Source organism: Ambystoma mexicanum, chromosome 5p (assembly GCF_040938575.1).
Source record: "Ambystoma mexicanum isolate Mex_15411 chromosome 5p, UKY_AmexF1_1, whole genome shotgun sequence".
NCBI lineage: Eukaryota > Metazoa > Chordata > Amphibia > Caudata > Ambystomatidae > Ambystoma > Ambystoma mexicanum.
Genome location: NC_090930.1, coordinates 1047399151 through 1047418949, shown reverse-complemented (window position 1 = coordinate 1047418949; position 19799 = coordinate 1047399151). Strand labels below are relative to the sequence as shown.

The 19799-nt window shown below is 47.6% G+C and overlaps 1 protein-coding gene across 2 annotated transcripts in view; it reads left to right on the top strand.

Moving 5' to 3' along the window:
- Window positions 1–13319, top strand: part of LOC138481404 (leukocyte elastase inhibitor-like) — a 459314-nt gene extending 445995 nt beyond the window's left edge. For both annotated transcript variants that reach the window (XM_069613538.1, XM_069613541.1), the window contains one exon: window positions 12612–13319. In XM_069613538.1, the coding sequence (XP_069469639.1) occupies window positions 12612–13097 (486 nt within the window). In that variant the 3' untranslated portion in view covers window positions 13098–13319. The remainder of the gene's footprint in view (window positions 1–12611) is intronic.
- The last annotated feature ends 6480 nt before the right edge of the window (window positions 13320–19799 follow it).

Below are 19799 nucleotides of genomic sequence, written 5' to 3'. Positions count from 1 at the left end.
CCCTGCTTTGCAGTAATCTCTGCTTTAATGTGTGGCAGTTCTTCATCCCCATGTAGTATGTCATTAACCACTGACATTTGACTAGCCCAGTAATAGGTTTGCAAATGTGGTAACCCAATGCCACCTTCCCAAATGGAGCGTTGAAGTGTTTGGAGTGCTATCCGCGGGTGTCCTCCCCCCACAAGAGCCTCCAAAGGGTGGTATCAATTTTATGGAATTCTAAGGCTGGGACGTGGAGTGGGGCATTTTGTAGGATTTATAGAACTCGGGGTAGGGCTAGCATTTTAAATAGCGCTTCTCTTCCCATTAGGGTCAGTGGCAGTACGATCCAGTGGCGCATGTCTTCTATGCATCTGTTCATGATGGGGTGTAAATTCCTGGGAATGTATTTTGTGAGATTAACTGTGATCAGTATTCCCAGGTAACAGAACTGTTCTGTTTCAATGCGGTATGGACAATTATCAGGGACAGCACTCCCTGTCCCTTTGACCGGGAAAAGTATGGATTTGGACCAGTTCACTTTCAGACCGCTAACGGACCTGTATCTTTCCAGTAGTTGAGTAACTACTGGGCAGGATCTGAGAGGGTCTCCTAGGAATATTAACAGGTCGACGGCATACAAGGAAACTCTATCCTCCCAATTCTCTTGCCAGCGGAAGCCTCTCCATGTTGGTGCGTTCCTCAGCAGCATGACAAGGGGCTCAATTACCAGCGCGAAGAGCATCACAGATAGGGGGCAACCTTGCCTTGTTCCCTTACCTAGATGGAAGACTCTTGACGGTCAACCGTTTACCCTGACCTCCGCCTCCGGCGAGTTATACAGGAGTCGCACCCAGCCCATGTATTGTTCCCCAAATCCCATTCTGAGCATAATTTCCCACTGGGCATCCCAGAGCACAGAATCGAAAGCTTTTTCAAAATCTATCGCCAACAGAGCAAGGGGTTCTTGAAGGGTGGGAGCTCTCTCTAGCGCTAGTTAGAGTCTGCGGAGGTTCATGCGTGTGGACCTCTGTGGCATGAATCTGCATTGATCCGGGTGAATCAGCGAGGTTATCACCTTTTGTAATCTGTTCGCTAGCCCTTTTGCTAGAATTTTGGTTCACCGTTGATCAGGGAAATCGGTCTGTATGAGCCACATCTGTCTGGGGGCTTGCCTGGTTTGGGTATTACAATTATACTAGCCCTCCTCAGATCTGGAGACAGGGTTCCTTGTTCAGGAACATACTAAGAAGATGTGGGACCATCTCGTTTCCACCCAACCTTTTCTATATGTCGATCGGGAAGCCATTTGGTCCCGGGGTCTTCCCCAATTGTAATTGTGATATAGCTAATATGAGTTCATCTTCCGTGATATCTTGTACAAGGAGGGCTGATTGAGTGGCGCTTTGGGAGGGGATCGCAGCCCCGTCTAGCACTGAAGTGTCAATGGGTTCTTCCGGAGATTTGTACAATTCTGCATAATAGTCTGCAAAACCTTCTGCAATATCATGGTCAGTTTGTAACAGTCCTGAGCTCTCTGTTCGAATTTCTCTAATTTGTCGATGGCCTTCCTCCCTTCGCTCCTGCCATGCCAACAGTTTGCCAGCTTTGATGCCTGATTCGTATAGTCTGATGTGCATCATCTTGTGCGCCTGTTTGGCACAATCTAGGGCTGTGTTGTGGAGGCGCTCCTGCACCAATAGGAGGGATCGATGTGCATCTGGGGAGCCAGATACAAGATATGCCGCTTCTTTTTGCTGCACTTCCTGCTCTGCCTCCACCAGTGCCATCTGATGTGCTTTTATATGGTCTGTCGCCCAGGAGAGAATCTCTCCCCGGAGTACTGGTTTGTATGCCTCCCATAATGTTGCAGGGTGATCTACCGACCCAGTGTTCAATTCAAAATATGTATTAGTAGTTGTTTGGATGTGTTCTATGAGGTCTGGAAATCCTAAATAGTAGCTATTAAGGCGTCACAAGGGTGGAGGAAGTGATCTATTAGTTGAAAGCTTTATTAGGAGGGGGAATGGTCCGAGATGCCGCGTGGGAGGAGTAAGGTCACTTCTATTGCTCTGTGTATGTCTGACGCAGGGATGAAGAAGTAGTCCAGTCTCGAGAGTGAGCCGTGGACCCCAGAGTGGTATGAGTACTCGCGATCTGCTGGGTGTAGATCTCGCCATACGTCTTTCAACCCAAGCGCAGAGGTGAAGGTAAAAAGTTTGGTATTGGCTCTGGGATTCCTTCCTCTTAGGTGTGTACGGTCAATTTCTACATTCATTACCTCATTGACGTCTCCTCCCATTACCAGGATGTAAGCCGTATTATTAGTGATTATAGCTGTAATATTTCAAACTAGATGAGTTATAAGTGAGGGCGGGGGGTTTATAGTCATAAAATCGAATGACATTATGTCGAAAGTCATAATGGTGAAGAAAAAAAAAAGTCGAAAAAAAGTTGCATTTTTAAAAAAAATTTAAATAGATTTTTGTTCGAAATGGGGCATAATGTTTTCGACTTTTTGACTCCACACAGAGTAGACCGCCAAGATGTCAAGAGTTTGGTTCCATATTGTTCCCTGTACGTATACAAATCTGCCCCCTGTATCTTGTGTTACTTTGGAAAGTTTGAAGGGAAGTCTCTTGTGTAGTAGTATGAGCACCCCCCTCAAGTCCATGGAGAAATTGGCATGCAACGCCATGCGGTTGTTGGTTCGTTTGAATAGAGTGCATGATGTGCTGGCCAAGTGTGTCTCGGTAAGGAGCACAATATCTGGTGAGTGCCTATTTAGGAACTGTGTAACTAGCTGTCTCTTCAGCCCAGTGCCCATTCCATTGACATTTCATGTTAGGAATCTCAGGGTTTTGACATTATTCCCTGTCGCAGCCATTTCGGATATAATCGAAACCAGTATGTGTTTCGCCGTATTTCAAGCGCAGTTTGTGATTTGACCGCAGGGTGGCGAGATGGACTTTTGTGGCATGAGTGTGATATAATCGATGGATCTGTGGATAACATATAACATATTTTCCCCCTCCCCCTTCCCTTTGCTCCATCACAACCTGAAGCATCAGTTGCCCGAACTTCAAGTAACAGTTAAACAACAATTAACTGCTAAACAAACAAATCTAGATTAAGCTCGGCACCTACGGAACCCTGAAGCGCGTCCATCCCAACAGCGCTGGGGTGGTATTCCAGGGGTGGAGTGTTTCCATTTGAGCCGGTCGCTCAACATTGTGTCTATCCGTGAATTCACTGTGTGCCGTATTGGAAAGTCGTACTTGTCTTTCGGATGTAGGGGTCTGAAGATACACCCGAATTATGATTCTCTAGGCCTTACCCAACCCCTTCTTGCCGCAATGGATCATGTTACAGCACTGGAGGTGGTGGGGCCCACTGCAGCACTACTCTCAGGCAAGGCTTCGGTTTCTATTGCTTCGTCCATTCTCCCTCAATATGTTGCTCCGCCCATTTACAGGCCTCTTTGGGATCTGTGAAGTGGACCGTCGTGTCCTTATAATATATTTTGAGTTGGGCTGGGAACATTAGGCCATATTTCACCTTTAGGACTTGTAGTTACTTCTTGAGTTGGTCGAATGATTGCTTGGCCTTCTGGACTTCCCTGGTGTAATCTGGAAAGTACGCTATTCTGGATCCATTGTAAGTTATTGTGCCTTTGGCTTGGGCCATTTGGAGCAACCCATCTCGATCTCTGTAGTTCAACAGCTTTGCTATTACTGTGCGTGGAGGTGCTCCAGGCACTGGCTGCCCAGTAGGCATACGGTGAGCTTGTTCAATTGAAAAGAATTTGGGAACGTCTTTGGTTCAAACATGTCTGAGACCCATTGTTCCAGAAAACATTCCATATTTGGACCTTCCTCTTTTTCTGTTAGGCCTAGTAGTCGGACGTTATTGCGTCTTGACCTTGCTTAGCCTTCGTCTACCCTTTCCTCCATTGATTTCAGACGCGTTGTGACTCTGGCCAGCTGTTGTTCTAGGTTTCGCAGCCCATCTTCCGTTCCAGATATTGGCTGTTCTGATTCGCCAGTATGTGATGTTAACTTCTGCAGGTCGTGTCGGAGGAGTGAGACATCATGCTGATGCCGTGCATTTTTTGCTCCATGGAGGCGCGTGAGTCCGCGATTGCAGCCGTTAACTCCCTTAGGGATATTGTTGACTCTGCTTCCGCCATGGTGTCTGAGTGCCCTTGTTGCGGCTTGGGTGGTCGTGGCTGGTGTGGTGAATTGGTCAATCCTGCATTGGGTGGTTACCTTCTTGGATTTGCCCTTTCACATGATGGGCACAGGCGGTGCAGGTGCAAAGTTGCGGTGTAAGGTTCCGTGTCACAGGGCAGAACGGGGGATCAGTGCCTTGGAGAGTGCGTTTGTCTTGAGCAATGTTCAAATATGTGATGGCCTCACGTTGCTTATTTGCGTGTCTGGTATTTACCTACAATCCAGATTGCTGATGGTAAGTGTCACCTCTGACCAACGGGCCAAAGAAGCCAGTGGAGGGCTTGTATCGTCCAGTTGTCGTGCTTTTTCCACCTCTGACGCTGCGTATGATCCTGGGGTGGCAGGGATGCTGGGGTACCCCAGTATGTTCCGGGGGGGAGGCCGGCGGCGCAACCCGTCGGATGCAGTCGACCGGTTCTCCAGTCGGGGTACTGTTTTCACCTCAACACAGTCGGGGTAGTAGTTCTTGTCTTTTGTAGTATAGATCGATAGGATTGGTCTCCGTGAGTTGGGGGCCAGGTCTAACTGGTGTGGTATTAGGCCCCGTAGTGGGTGTTTTTGCTGCCAAGTGACTCAGCGCTCCAGGAGCGTATTCTTCGGTCTCCCTGCACAGTCCATACGCAATGATTGGCCTCCGATATTGGGTAAGATTGTGTGGTCTGGCCGAGGTTGTAATGGGTTGCTAGTAATGGCGAGAGTGAGGAGGGTATTCTGCTATTTCACTACACCTGGGACAGTCTACTGCAACAAATTCTCTTCCTCATTCCCAGTCAGGACAGCTGTGGGTCCCATCGTCTAAATTCCTGGTTTTGTATTCTCTCCACTCAAAGTTAGGCAACCGCCTAGTTACAGAGTGTACAATGTGTTATCACAACCCCTGCCGTAGTTGCTCACTCCCAGAGGATCTCCACCTGTCTCCCCCTTAGTTTCAGTCATATCGCATTGCAGCGATTAAGAAGTTCTGATTCGTTTGGCTCATCAATTATCCACCCTCATGGCACAGTTATATCACCAGTTTTGGGCTGCTCAGGGTAGATCGTGTGAGTATTGTATTCACAGCGTGTCCCATTTCAGTATCAGTTCTAGTGTAGCGTAGCCGAGCACGTATGGCCCGCTCCTCCTCACAGGCCCCGGAATGTATACTGGCGGTGTGTAAGGGCTGCAAGTTCCCCGCAAAGGGGGGGAAGGGGAACAAGGAAGCTCCAGCCCTTTCTCCTCCCAGGCAATATCCCCCAGGCAGGATTCCCGCCAAAGTTTAAGGCTGTTCCACAGCAGGGGCACTCGTTCTACGACCAGAGAACTTACTGAGTTTGTCTCTTCACTCGCACTAGCGGACTCACACTAGTGCTGCAGTGGCTCCTCTGCCGTATTCAGTTATGTCCTTCAGCGCTGCTTGATGCCCCAGTCTGAATTGCTGTCTGCGGTGCTCACAGGTCAGGCTAACTCAGGGCTGGGCATACACCAGCCGGCACCTCAACTGTGGTATTTCCCCTCACAGGGATGACAGTTAGTGTCAACCAGACCGCAGCGTGGCGTGTGGCACTTGCTTTGCACACTGATGGACGATTGTACTGCTCGTAGTATTAGGGGGGGCTCACCTCATCTAGAATCACTGTAGTCTAAGCCCTCTCTCTCAGCTGTGGAGGCTGTTGATGCTGCCGTGCCGGCCTGTTCTCTGTGACTGCCGTAATGTGGTCCCCCTTGTGTGTATGGCGTCTACAGGTCCCGACGGTCACCCGGTCCTCCGTGTGGAGCTCAGGGCAGGGTGGGCACCTTCAGTTCTTGTTTATCCAGCAGTGTATCTGCAGATTATGGTAGTTTGCGGGCCCCCGGGGGCTCCTTTCCTTTTCCTCGCGGTGTACTAGCAGTTGGGAGAGGAGTGCTCTCACTCTTGTGCCAGGTGGGCTAAATCCACTCCCATGTCGCTCCGGTGTTCAGGCTGGCTGTTTGCACTCTACGGGCCAAGCTTGCATGTTGTTCGGAGTAGAGGTCTCCGCGCCGCGTGGAATCACTCCTGTGGAGTCAGTCGGTGGCTCAGCAGCCTCCCAAAGCATCGCAGACCGGAACACAGTGGTTGCCTCCAGCTGGATGTAGACGGCATTCCAGCCACCTCACTGGTGAGTCGTCCTCTCGCCCATCCCCCCGGGATCAAACCGCAGATTGCAGTCACCTTGTCTTCCACCTCTCGTGAATCGGCAACTCGGTCCACTTGTTGCTTACTGCTTTCCGGCGGTGGCCCGCATGGTATGTGCAGGTGGGGCCGCCACGTTGTCTGGGGTTACACCACGGCAGTCATCAGGCGATCCTGTAGCCCCTTGAGCCGGAGCAGGTTGAAGCGCTGTCAGTTTTCCCCGACCGGACAGAGGTCGCACCCCATCAGCCTCTCCGCCACAGCAGTCATATGTTCAGTGCCCCAGGCTCGATACGCAGCTCTCGGCCATCTTGTCTCCTTGTTCCTGCATCACTGCGGGTCGTTGCGATGGCTAGGAGTCAGTCAGGAGGCCAGTTCCAGCATTCGCACTTCACCGGTCTGTGCTCCAGGTATCAAGCTCTCAGTAGAATTGTTTTACAAGCAAATTTGTTACTGCTGCGGGAGCTTCAGGGACTCACGTCCTCATTGCTCTGGGGCCAGACACGCCCCCCTGGAGTTCAAACTTGAAACTCGTTCACTGTGCCAACTTTTGTATGGTGGTAACTACTGGTACACAAAAGCATTTCGGCATGCAGTAACAAACACACCCTACAAGCATGACTTAAAATCATGAGGATGCCAAAAGTTAATGCATGCTTACTGCATTATTACCGTGATCCTGCAAAACTCGCTACTAGGCTGTAAGTAGTGGGAGTAAAGATGGAGGTAAAGCATGGGAAGACAGGAGGACTTTTTCAATAGTTTCGTGACAAGTTCAAGTTCCAGCTTTGCTGGCAAAACTCTCTTCTCGCAGGAGTATTTAAAAATGACTGACACTGAAGGCATGGCCATCCTTGAACCAATCTTTATGGCAGCGCCTCAGTGAGTGCAAGTTTCCTAATTTAATCAACAAATAGTTCATCTATTCCACCGATGGAATCGCGCACTCCGATCACCCTATGTGGGGACACCATCCCAGGAAGTGGGCAAATTCCATTTGAGCTGGTCTCTGCGGGCTGCACCAAATCTAGAACATTCTGTGAGATAGTTTCAGTTTAACTGGTAAAGAAGGGTATTAGGCACATTCCCAATTCAATATACAGTATGTATTATATAGTAATAGTAACATATAGTACTATATGATCACATAGTACAGAAATACTATTATCATCTGTTTCCTCAGTGAGTCTATAAATAGAAACACTTTTTTTCCCAGATGTACACATCTTCTGTTGTGCTTTCCTATACTCCCCACTTACTCGATGCATTTAACTAAAGACTCATTTCCTTTATCTACTTCAGGGGCAGCTTTCTTCTTGGACCAGGGAGTCAAAGAATCTAAGAATGATAATAATGCCTTTTTGAACAAGGATTGTATCTTCTCCACTTCCCCGGCTTGGTCTTCTGGATATTCATCATCAACAAAATGCCTGTTTGGTGATGTCAGGGCAGTTTCTAAAGGTTATTGCATACATTGTTCGATCTATGAACGGGATCAGACTTCAGTACGGCCGTGGCTATAATAATAGGGCATGCTCAGTCCAGCGCAGGAATAAGTGGTATGTTCAAACTGCCTCTCAGAACCCAACCTGGTTGTTAGGAGGTCAGTAATGATCTCCATGTGCTAACCCTTGAGCAGAAGGCAAAGAGACTTTGGAAAACACTGAAATGTATTTCCATATTAATCACAGGTGTTCTAAACAAAGTGCATAGTGAATGAACACACTTTGAAACAAAATTGCCTCGTCTGAGAATTCTATGTAGCAATCTTCTTAATAGGTCCTGACCTTACACACAGAGTATTTCCTCATAATTATTTATTGGATCCATTGAATGGGTTCCTCTAAATTTGATGGCTAAGCCTATTCTCACCATAGCCCTCCTGAACTGGCAGTTCTCAACGGCGAAAACAAGACGATGTGGACGTGGAAGTTCTCTATATGTTCATTCCCATTGCTGAGTGTCATTCTAGGGCTGATAAGATATTCATGGTTTTCCAGAGAATTCACCAAACGATACGCTTTTATAATACCAGTTAGGAAACCTTTGCAGCCATATTGAGAAGTAATGGCTAAGAGATCACTTTTGAAGGTATGGAAAGAAGAACTCACCGGAATGTTACCCGGGAGGCAACCGTGAGCGTTAAGTGCAAAAATTCCCCTCTGTGTAATTTTGAACATTCCTTTCTCTCAGCGGAAAAGGTTTTATTTCTTTTGCTCTACAATAGCGAAAAATCATGAATGTCTGTCCGTAATTGGCATTTGCAGCATTATTGTACAAATGAGTCCACTTCAACAAGGTTTATATGAATTGTGTACAGGCTTGGAGAACATTGTGGAAATCAAACAGATGAAAACTTAAAATAAAATACCGCCTGTATCTCCCCACTTGATGTTTCTCAGTCCCAGCTTATCACTCACCACCTTTGAACATGTCTCTTTATAGTCTTGCTGCTTTCTTTGTGGTGTCTGTAGTTCGCTTTAGTACAGGCTGGAGCTCTTCAGCTAGCCCTTATAGTCCAGCGTAGAACAACCTATCTGTTGTAATATTCACAAGCTGGGGCCAGAACAGGTTTTGCACACCTGCCAAGAGAATCACACCGAGAGGTTGCCACCCTGAACTTCCTCTGGTTTTGCACTAGGCCAATCACCACATTACTCTCCCAGAATCCTGCTCCTCTGATCACCCTCCTTGATGCCCCACCACATGTTTGTACCCATGGGACCTCTTATTAGTCCCTTCTTCTCCTTCTTTATGATCTCTGTCATCCCTGCATCTCCTTGATACTATAACACATTCTCATTCCTCCACTGTTTCCCGAGTTACCTCTTTTTGACATAGGGTTCCCTTCCTTAAGTTTTTTGGGGCATGGTGTCCCTTTCTCCTCTTCTTTTTTCTCACCCTCCTCCTTTCAGGCCTCTTCTCCTTTCTCCACTTCTTTGCCTCCTCTCTTATGCCACTCCTCCTCTCCCCTTTTCTTATACTCCTCCTCTCCCCTTTCCACCATTGCATGTCCTCCTTTCGCTGCTCCTCTACCTACTCCTCTCTGTTCTTATGACACCGTGTCTTCCCCTATGTCTGCTCATCTACTCCACCCTCCTCTCCCTTTTAACACTCCTGCCTGTCACTTCAAATTTATCCTCCAATAGTATCAAAACTCTGCTTGCTCCTTCTCCAAAATACCCACACACTTATCTCTTTCTTTCTTGGCTTTTGTACATATCTTACCCTGCCCTTAGAGAGTGTGGGTTATATCTCTGCTGTTTTAAGGAGGCCCAGACCGAGGATTAGTGGTTCTCCAAACTTGGGTGGTTCTCTCCCTATTTTGCCACATCATGGTGCCCCCCCTCTGCATGCACTGATCAACCTAATGGCTTTCCATGCTAATGGCTATTGGCTAATCATGTGAATGGCTCTCCAATCTATTGCATATTGCATATTCAAGATAACGGAAATTGGCTAGCCAAGCTAATTGCTATCTTCCATGTTGGATTCACAAACTGATTTTAAGCGTGAAGGATTCTCTGCATGGAAGGAAACTGCAGCACAAAACTCTTCTGCATTACCCGGACTGAGGTGGAAGAGTTTTGCTGCATGTTAGAAGACCACTGCATAACACTCTCCTGCATTTCCAGAATTTAATAATTATTGTATCATTTAGTGGTTCTCCACATGAAGCGGTCCATGCCTTCATGCTCCCACTCCAGCACTGTTTGTGTGGGAAGTATCTCAGATGGTTCTATGGATAAACAGGCTGTGATCTTGTTCTGGACCTGCTGCCAGTCATGAACCAGAGGGTTTTGACTAGTGACGAGAACTAAAAAATGACTGGAGTTTTCAGAATTGATGAAGACGAAAGGAGTCTCTTTCACAGGGAAGTTTACATTGCTTCTCCTGCTAATACGAGCCTCCGAGAGGCAATTGGGTGAGCCATTGGGTGATTGATCCCCCCACCCATTGCAAGACTGGCAGTCACATGCTCTCAGCGTGCCTGCTTGGCCAGCTGAAAGGCATGTGCATGTGGCTGCCTTCAGAGTGCAACATAGAGACCGGAGAGCCCAGAGCATGTGCGAATGCCCTAAGAGCAGTCCCAAGGCCAAACAGGAGGTCCTGAATCTGGAAGTGACAGCCATCCCGCACACCTCAAATAAATGTCTGAATTTGAAGATTGATTGCAATGTGAAAATATGCCTCTTGAAGATGGATTGTACTCACAACAAACCCCCAGAGAGACCCATCAAAACAGAGTTGATTAACACAATTCAGAATGCAGTCATCTGGAAATATATGGCCACCTTCTTGAGGATCTGAACAGGGTGAATCCCACCTGAAATCTTCCCCACCAAAAAGAGAATCGGATATAAACCTAGTCTTTGCTCTTCTACGGAAACATGATGAAATGCAAACTTTTGCATGAGATCTTAAATAACTTGCAGGAAGGACTGAGGTTTCAGTGGATTCTTGGGTAGCATGATTCCTTTGAAAATGGACTATTTATAACGTCCACCCATGGGTCAGTTTTAGTTTGTCTTCCGAGGAGGGAGTGTCTGTGCCCAGACATGGGTCATTTGCTCGGTACACCCCAGTAATCAAGTTGAACCTTTGCAGAAGTGGTCTAACAAAGACAACGTATGTCTGGGGTTGCTTGTGATCCCTTGCATCGGCCCGTGGACCACCGCTTCCGTCTAGACTACTCCAGTTGTTGGCATGACCAAAACTGATTGCACATGAAAGGATGCTGGGTGGGATGAAGCAGATGGGTTAAAAAAAAACAATGGTGTGCTGGGGTGAGGGGCGTGGGGGCGGGTAGGTTCATTTGCCATGGAATCATACTGTTGAAAACAATAGTGTGAAGAAAAAAAAAATGGCATGGAAACCAGTCCATATACATATTGGTGGCTATGATTGAATCAAAACCTTTCATCCAACCAGGAGTGGACTGGGAACAGAAAGAGTCACTCTTTTTGTTTCTCAGAGTGGCCAGATATTACACCCTGCGAGCAAAAATAGCATCTTAATTGTGTATGCTGCATGCAGCAATATAAAAAGTTCTGAGTGCCTCAGAAAAGCTGCCCATGTTGCAGAGGCCCTCTGGGAAACCTCCAGACGTAGTACCTGGAGGCCAGTCTACCACTGCATCCATCGCCTTTTGGGTTTTGTTTGTTTCCAAAATGAAAGACTGTTTGACTGAGTGTGGGTCGCTGGCCCCCTACTCCTAAAGCAGGGGTCTGCTCTGCAACCTGTGGCTCTCCAGATGTTTTGGACTATGACTTCCTGGATCCCTCACCATTGACTTTCCTGTCTAAGGCCAATAGGAGTTGATGTCCAAAACCTCCAATGAGCCAAAGGTTGGAGACCCCTGTCCTAGAGAATGAAAGGCACGGTTTGGTCTAGGTGGAGTTTGGTACTTTAGCATGTGATCAATCACACTCCCTTTTGGTATCACACACATTTTTCCACATATCCTGTCTGGCATAGACGCCCACTATCTCTGCTTCTAGGCCCTAGAGGGGCACTGTCACAATTGGAAGAGTGTTTTCCTAGCTCTATCATGCCCAGTACAGCTTTGTCTTGAAGGATGAAACAATTCTCATTACCTGATCGTTCCGCTGATGCTGGTGGGAGGTTCACACATTGGGTACTTACTAACGCTGAGGCAGGCATTGCACACCCAGAGGAAGCCAGCCAGAACTTGAGATCACCAAACTCATTCAACATAGTACTTAGAGTGGCCAGCGAGTCAAGGTCAGGATTCAAACTAGGCAGAGATTAAATGCTCACAGAATGCGGCCAATTTGTGTGGAACCGCCGCAGCCCCTCGGATCGGTGCAATAGACAGCAAAACTCTTAATTTAATATTCTTTCGGTCACCTCTTTTTTGCATTATACCATTCAATGAAACCGGAGTGCTCTTGTTCAGAAATCAGAAGAATCACTCTTGTCTTTGGAAATCCTTTAAGTTTGCAAATCAACATCACCACTGAAGGTAGCCTCCTTTCTTAGATAGTTCCTCCACGTCTGTGGTGAATCCCTGATGAAGTCAAAAAATGCATTAAAAACAGTGTTGATGTTCAGCGATCTGTCCAGTGGGATTGCAATGTAGACTGTTTGCACTTTGCACAATCTTAAGCACCACACCAAAGTGCACTTATAGATGGGATTTCTCTGTTGGCCTGCTTCAATTTAGGAGCAACTACAGTTTGAAAATGTGTTTACTTGTACTGGAAGACTTACATTATACTGTTAACTTTCTTCTTGTGCACCTGCAGTTGGAACAAGAATTATCCGAGGAGAAAATGAAGGAGTGGACCAGACCGCATAAAATGGAAAACATGGAAGTCGAGGTGTCTCTGCCCAAGTTTAAGCTGGAAGAGAAGTATGACATGGGAGGAACTCTCATCAGTCTCGGGATGGCCGATGCCTTCAGCCAAGGAAGGGCAGATTTTTCAGGGATGTCTGACGCAAATGACTTGTTCCTGTCCAAAGTGTTCCACAAGGCCTTCGTAGATGTGAATGAAGAGGGCAATGAGGCAGCCGCCGCCACTGCGGCTGTCGTGGTTCTTGAAATGGCTACACTGAGTGTAATATTTGAGGCAAATCACCCTTTCCTCTTCTATATCCGCCATAACCAATCCAATACCAATCCAATACCATCCTATTCATGGGTAGGTGCAGCTCCCCATAGGATGGGTATGCCCCTGTGGTGGGCCCCGGGGTCTGTGGGACGGGGGCGGGATGTGTTTGCCTTTGTTTGATGGGTCCATTGGCACCCTTCATGGAATAGTAGGTACTCTGTATGAAATAATGGTCCAGACCTTTGTAAAATTAATTTGTTATAACTTTTTTTTAAATCCTAAGAATGATTAAAGGTGGTATTCGCACTTAAACAATATAATCATTTCGCAAAATGACAGGAAAACAATTGATATTGTACTGTGTCAAGTTGTATGCAAAATAAAATTTGCCTGTGAATCAGCTTTACAAGTTTCAATTTTCAGTCATTCCTTTCGTGTATTTTTTGATGTGAAAAAGCAGAAATGTTGTTAATTGTTGGAAAAAAATCCCCCTCTCCTTCCAGCAGTACATAATGGCAAGCTTATATCGGGCACCCTCCTGTTGCAAAGTGCCCAGCTGCTCTTGAGCTAGGTTTGTGCTATAAACAATAAAATGAAGAAATTTAAAGGAATAACTTGCACTGGAGAATTATTGTATTTCAGAAGACACTCCATTTAAACTAGAAGCCGCCATCAAAATCCAATTAACCCACGTCACAGGGGTGGTGGGGGGCGGGGTCGGGAGGGGGCGGTGCAACAGAACACCCAAGACACCATTATCAGCTCAGCACCTTCATGTCCTTACATGGGAGGGTAGGAGGAAGACCATTGGGACTGTTAGGAATACCCTCTTAAACACAGATGATATTTCCTCCTGAAATACCGCCCAACTCGTATACCGTAACAGGAAGGCGCAACATGAGTGAGAGTCATACAGGCCCTTCACTTATTCCCAATGTTGTAGTCCCATTAGACTCCATTGGGGAAATGCTTGTGTGCAGGTAATGCTCAAAATGTAAGTGGAATAGAAAAGTTTCTGCAACAAAACTCTGGCCAAGAGGTGAAAAACTCAGTATTTTCAAATACCACGTTTTACCACTAATGGCAAATTCGTAATGAGCCCCAAAAGATGACGTTCTAGAGTACAGTGCCAAGATGGAGGAGTAAATACATCTGGGGAGAGTTTAAAAGACCCAGAGTCCTGCTTTAGCTTTCAAATCCCTATTGTCCTCTGTCCCTCAGTTTCCTCACAATCTTTAGGTATTTAAAGAGCCCCACAAATCTTCTGTCTTGGCTTTTAAAAATGGCATCCTCTGGTGCGTTGCCCACCCAAGGCCTGTAGTTGTAGTCCCACAAGTCTCTCGTTCAGGCAAGACCTTGTGCTTTCACCCTCACCCTTGCCCTGGCATCCTTCTCTTCAGTCTGGTTTTCGCCCATTCCATGCTACTGAGACTGCTCTTCTACATGTTGAAAACTCTCCCTTTTCTACTTGTCATTCTGAGCAATTCTCTATACTGTTCTTTGGATTACTCAGCGGGTTTGCGGGTTTGCATCGCTTCACTCTTACCACTGATTCTACCTTCTCTCACAATCCCCTCTGCCTTGTTTCACCTCTTACCATTCCCATTTCTTCCAGGGTTACCCGGAATCCTTAAGCTGGGAACCTAGTGGGCTACTTTATACTCCTAACTAATCTTCTACCCAGTTAGGAGTCAGCTGTGATATCTGGACACCATAGTCTTTAGAGAAGCTCATGCCAGAACATAGCTCCAACCATTGCGCTCTCATGTGGCTCCCCTGAGCAGGCGCACCCATGCTTCCAAGTGGCTGTGATGGAAAGCGTGATGTGTAGGCCCCTCTCTGCCTAGCAAAAAGATGCCCTGGGAACTCCCAAAATTATAACCCCCTGCCAAAAAAGGCTGTTCATGGTCTTTTACCTGAACACCAACAGAACTGGGATGGTAATGGTAATGTTTATTTGTAAGGGGCCCATACACAAGGCAAGTGTTTCAAAGCGCTCAAGGAGGGTGGGAACATGGAGGAAAAAACAACAGTTGTTCAGAGCCCTTGAAATTCTGAAACGATAATAGTCTGTACAGGCAGAGTAAGTGGATATAATACAATTCACAGTAGAGATAACAGCAAATAGGTCTGACGACGATTCTGCAGTTCTTCCAAGTGCAATTAAGGAGCAAAGACAGATGGGAACAGACAGACGATCTTCAGGCAAGCTGCATTTGAATCGTGCAAGTGCACAGACAGTTACAGGAGAGTGGGTTGGAGGGGGGACAAGTCCTGGGGGTCGGGGGTCCAAGTGCACCCAGTCGGTGGAAACTGGGGTAAGCGCAGAGAGAGCCACTCTCTTATGTCATTGCTCAAGTGCAGTGATGATGAGACAAGTGCAGGTCCCAGAGGCAAGTGCGAGAGAACTGGTGTGGGTGCAGGGACCTGTGAGACTCTGAGATACACCAGGAGGCCAGTCAGCAAAGCTGTACGGAAAAAGGAGGGAGAGAGGGAAAGAGCAGAGGGATAGGTTAGCAGGGTAGAGGGACAGAAAAGGAAGAAGAGAAGAGGATAGTTGTTAGGAGGTTCCGGAATGTAAGGCGATCAGGCTCAAGACGGTGGGCGGCAGGGAGGCTATTCCAGAGGGAGACCCCTGCTGAGGATAAAGATCTCCCACCAAATGTCTGCTATGAGAACCACTAACTCGCAGAAGGTTGGAGGCAGATGAGCTGAGGGCTCGGGAGGGACAGTATTTAGGTAGGCATTGTTGCAGCTAGCTAGGCCCCAGAAACCCTTGTGGACAATGCTTAGGGTCTTGAACTTGATCCTTGCAGCCACACAAGATGGAATTGGCCCCTAGGGACTGGGGGCCGGTTTCTGGCCATGCCTGGGCCGGTTTGGAAGAAAAAAAAATGTAAAAGAAAAATATTTATTTGTTCACATTTTTTTACATTTTTTTTTCAAAAAGCCTTTCATCCTTCTTAGGTCGATAAATGAGTACCAACACCAGTTGGGTGATATTGTATGCATATTTGTTCTATAAAAAAGAGCTTAAGTTTAAGTGTTATACAATAACATATCATTTGGCCTTGGACGTCTGCTTGGATTCACAGTAATTTAGTGTACTTAGGAACAATGCTATTTGATGCCACTTTCTGTTTGGTCAAGGGGTGAAAGGTCATGTTTCATCGCTTCCCGGGATGGCACTTTGGGGTGTGGTCAAATGACATCACTTCTGGTGATGTCATCAGAGGTCAAGGGTCCTGAGGCAAGGGGTGGGCCACTTTTTTGAGGTGGGGGGTGGGCCACTTTTTTTTGGGTGATCGGGCCTATTTCTTGTCCCAGTCCGACCCTGCAGCCATGGGGAGCCAGTGGAGGGATTTCAGTGCCGCAGAGATGCGGCTCCTGGGCTTGAGGCCATGGATAAATCTCACGGTTCTGTTCTGGATGAGTTGCAGAGGGTGCAGAGCAGAAGCAGGGAGGGTGAGGAAGAGGCTGTTGCAGTAGTGCATTCTAGAGAGAACCAGGGCTCTGGAGACAGTGAGCTGCTGGGGGAAAGTGCCTCTGAGGAGATGTCCGGAATGTGGGAGGAGAAGGAGAGAGTGGAGTCGAAGATTACCCCAATGTGTTTGGCCTTGCAGGTGGGTGCGGGCGCAGGGGCAAGGGATGCGGGCCAGAGTGAAAGGGGGAAAGCAGGAGCAGGGGTCCTAAAGCAAACGATCTCAGTTTTACTGGCGTTGAGGCAGAGGTCATTTGCAGCACACCATGACTGAATAGCGGACAGACAGTCAGATATGAGTGAGGAGGAGGAGGCAGTTGAGGGGAGACTGAAAGATAGTTGCATGTCATCCGCTTAACACTGGAAGTTAGAGGTGAAAGTGGCAATCACACGTGCTAAGGCAGGCATACAGACGTTGAAGAACCAGGGGGATAGGTTAGATCCCTGGGGAATGCCACAGGTTGAGAGAGTGATAGTCGAGAGAAAGGCTCCAATTTCCATCTGGGATTGGCAGTCTGCGAGACAGGAGGTTAACCATGCCAGAGCCTGATCTGTGATTCGTGCAGAGATGTGCGATCAGGATGTTGTGGTTAACCATGTCAAACGTAGAGGAGAGGTCAAAGAGAATGAGGACAGAGGGAGCGTTAGCATGAAGGTTTGAGAGCAGGTCTTCACGGGTGTTCAGAAGAGCAGTTTCCATGCCTCTGGAGGCTCAAAAGCCAGACTACTGGTAGTGGAAGAAACCAATAGATTCAGTGTGGAGGGTCCGCAGAGAGATAGCCAACTTCTCCAGAAATTTGCCCGGGGAAGGAGTGATAGAGATAGGACGGTAGTTTGCCGGAATGGAGGGGTTGGCAGAGGGTTTCTTGAGAAGAGGGTGCACACAGGAGTGCTTAAGAGCCATTGGGAAAAGTCAAGTGGAAAAGGAGAGATTGCAGAGATGATCCAAGGCTGGGGCGAGGGAATCAATGTTGTTCTTAATGGTTTTGGAGGGGCTAGGGTCCACCTTTTTGGATGAAGCCTTCATAGACGGGACTTGTCTGGTGACCTCATCAGGTGTGACCGGTGAGAGAGAAGAGAGGAAGTGGAGGTGGGGCAAGGGAGGTTCCGTTGTTGGTGTGTGCTGTGGTGTGTAACAGAGGGAGGAAAGGATGTCTTGTGTTTTTGTGATGAAGTGTGCAGCAAGGGCTGAGCAAAGGTCCTGGGTGGGTTTGACAAAAGAAAAGGCTGCTGTAGCATTGGCCAGTTACTTACAGACTTTGAAAAGTTTGGCCGTGTTGCTTGATGCAGCGGAGATGCAGGCTTGAATAAAGACTCTTTTCTTGGAGTGGATGCAGAGTCAATATTGCCTTTGAAGGAGGCGGCAGGCCAGTTTGTCAGAGGGTCCGCCCGAAAAATTCCATTTCTGCTCAGCTGTCCTACACTTGCGTTTAAGGGCAGCCAGATCAGAGCTGTACCAAGAGTTTCACTTTTTGGAAGGCTTCAATCGGACCCTCATGACAGGGGCAAGAGTATCAAGAGTGTTGGAGATAGAGAGATTGAAGTTAGCCAGGGATGTGTCAGGGTGGGAGTCAGCCACAGGAATGGGAGGAGGAGAGTAGGTGCAGGCAAAGGCAACTACTGTCACTTTTTTCATGGGTCTGGTGACTTTGAAGCCGAGTGGCCTTGCCGGGTGTGCCGCTGCAAGAGGAGAGGAGCGCTTCAGGTGTGTTGAGAGAAGAGAGTGGTCAGTCCAAGAGAGAAAGGAAATGAGAGGGATAGAGAGAGGGATGTCAGTAGAGATGAGAGCATCCCAGGTGTGGCCCGTGGTGTGCGTGGAGCCAGAAGGTAGGATAGAGAGGGAGAGAGAGCTGCATAGGTTGCGGAAAGGTCCTGAGGAGTCAGGAGAGTCCAGATGGATGTTGAGATCACCTATCAGGAGGAGTTGAGAGAAGCAGGAAAGTAGAGAGGAGGCCAGGTCAGCCCATTCCAAGAGGAAGAGAGTGGACTGTCCTGGTGGCCGATAGAAGGTGGCCAGAAGGAGAAAAGATTCAGGAGAGAGTGGGAGCTTGCAGACTAGGCACTCGAAGAGTAGTATGCCTGAGTAGGGATGATGGACACGGGTATCCATTCTGGGAAGATCAGCGCCACTCCCCCCACTGCCTTCTTTGGCAAGGGTGGCAAGAGAGCCAGAGGGATAGTGGAGGATGGCAGAGGAGACAAGACCGACAAAGGTGTCAGGACAGTACAGAAAGGCAAGAGTGCCTGTGCAGGGGAGGAGGAAGGCACAGTGGGAAAGGCAGCCTGTGCAGAGGAGGAGGAAGGCACAGTGGGCAAGGGAGCCTGTGCAGAGGAGGAGGAAGGCGCAGAAGGCAGGGGAGCCTGGCCAGAGGGAGAGGTAAGGTTAGGGAGGCGAGGGAAGAGCCTGTCAGAGAGAAGAAGGTTGGGTTGAGGACCCTGAACCATGATGGTGCCATTGCAATAGACATTAATGATGACTCTGGAAATTGCAAAGAGGTCAATGAGAACCTCCCAGCGAGTGCCACCATTAATGGGAGAATAGGCGACAGGAAAGAGAAAGCTGACCATGTAGCGAGTCCATAGGTCAGGTGCGTTAACAAAGAAGAGGATGTCAGTGAGAGGGGAGGGAGACAGAGGATATTTTACCAGGTAAGTTCCAATTTTAGCAGAGCAAAATGAAACTGAACTCTTACTCGCAAGAGCCCTTTAAGACAAGGTAGCAATACTCAGAGACGGATGGTGATGTAGAAGTTACTCAAACATCAATAATCAAAACGACTCAGGAAGTTAGCAAAGTGCTTTCTGTTTTAATATCAATTATCTTATACAGGGAGTACACCGGGCATCATCCGATCGATCTCCAAACATTAAATAAAAAACTGTTCTTTTATCACAAAAATGTGTCACTGCAGATGTCATACTACGTGGCAAACTACAAAACTTCTGAATACCTGTGGTTAGCTCTCAGTGAACATCTAATATACGTTCTATATAGCCACTGGTTATGATTGGGTACTTAAGTCAGGTGGGCATCAAAACCCACCCCCAATAACTGGTCACCATTGTCATCACTAAATATACGACAATCAATTGGTTCTTCAAACTTTAGGGCTTTTCATTAGAAAGCCCACTATGATTGGTTTGGCAGTCTTGCACCCTTCTACCCCTCTAGAATCTTCCACATGCTAGCAGCACTTAGGCTACCATCCCAGGTGCATGGAAGCTCGGCGTGATCATGCCTCCCCTCCAATTAACCCACTATCCATCAACACTCCTTCAGTTTGTCAGACAATTAAGCTTTTGAACTTGGCCTTGTAGCTGTTGACTTCATCTGGGAAAATAAAGGGAGTATAACTTCACTATGTCTTTTAGTTTCGGTACAGCCTGACCCAAGCTATTTC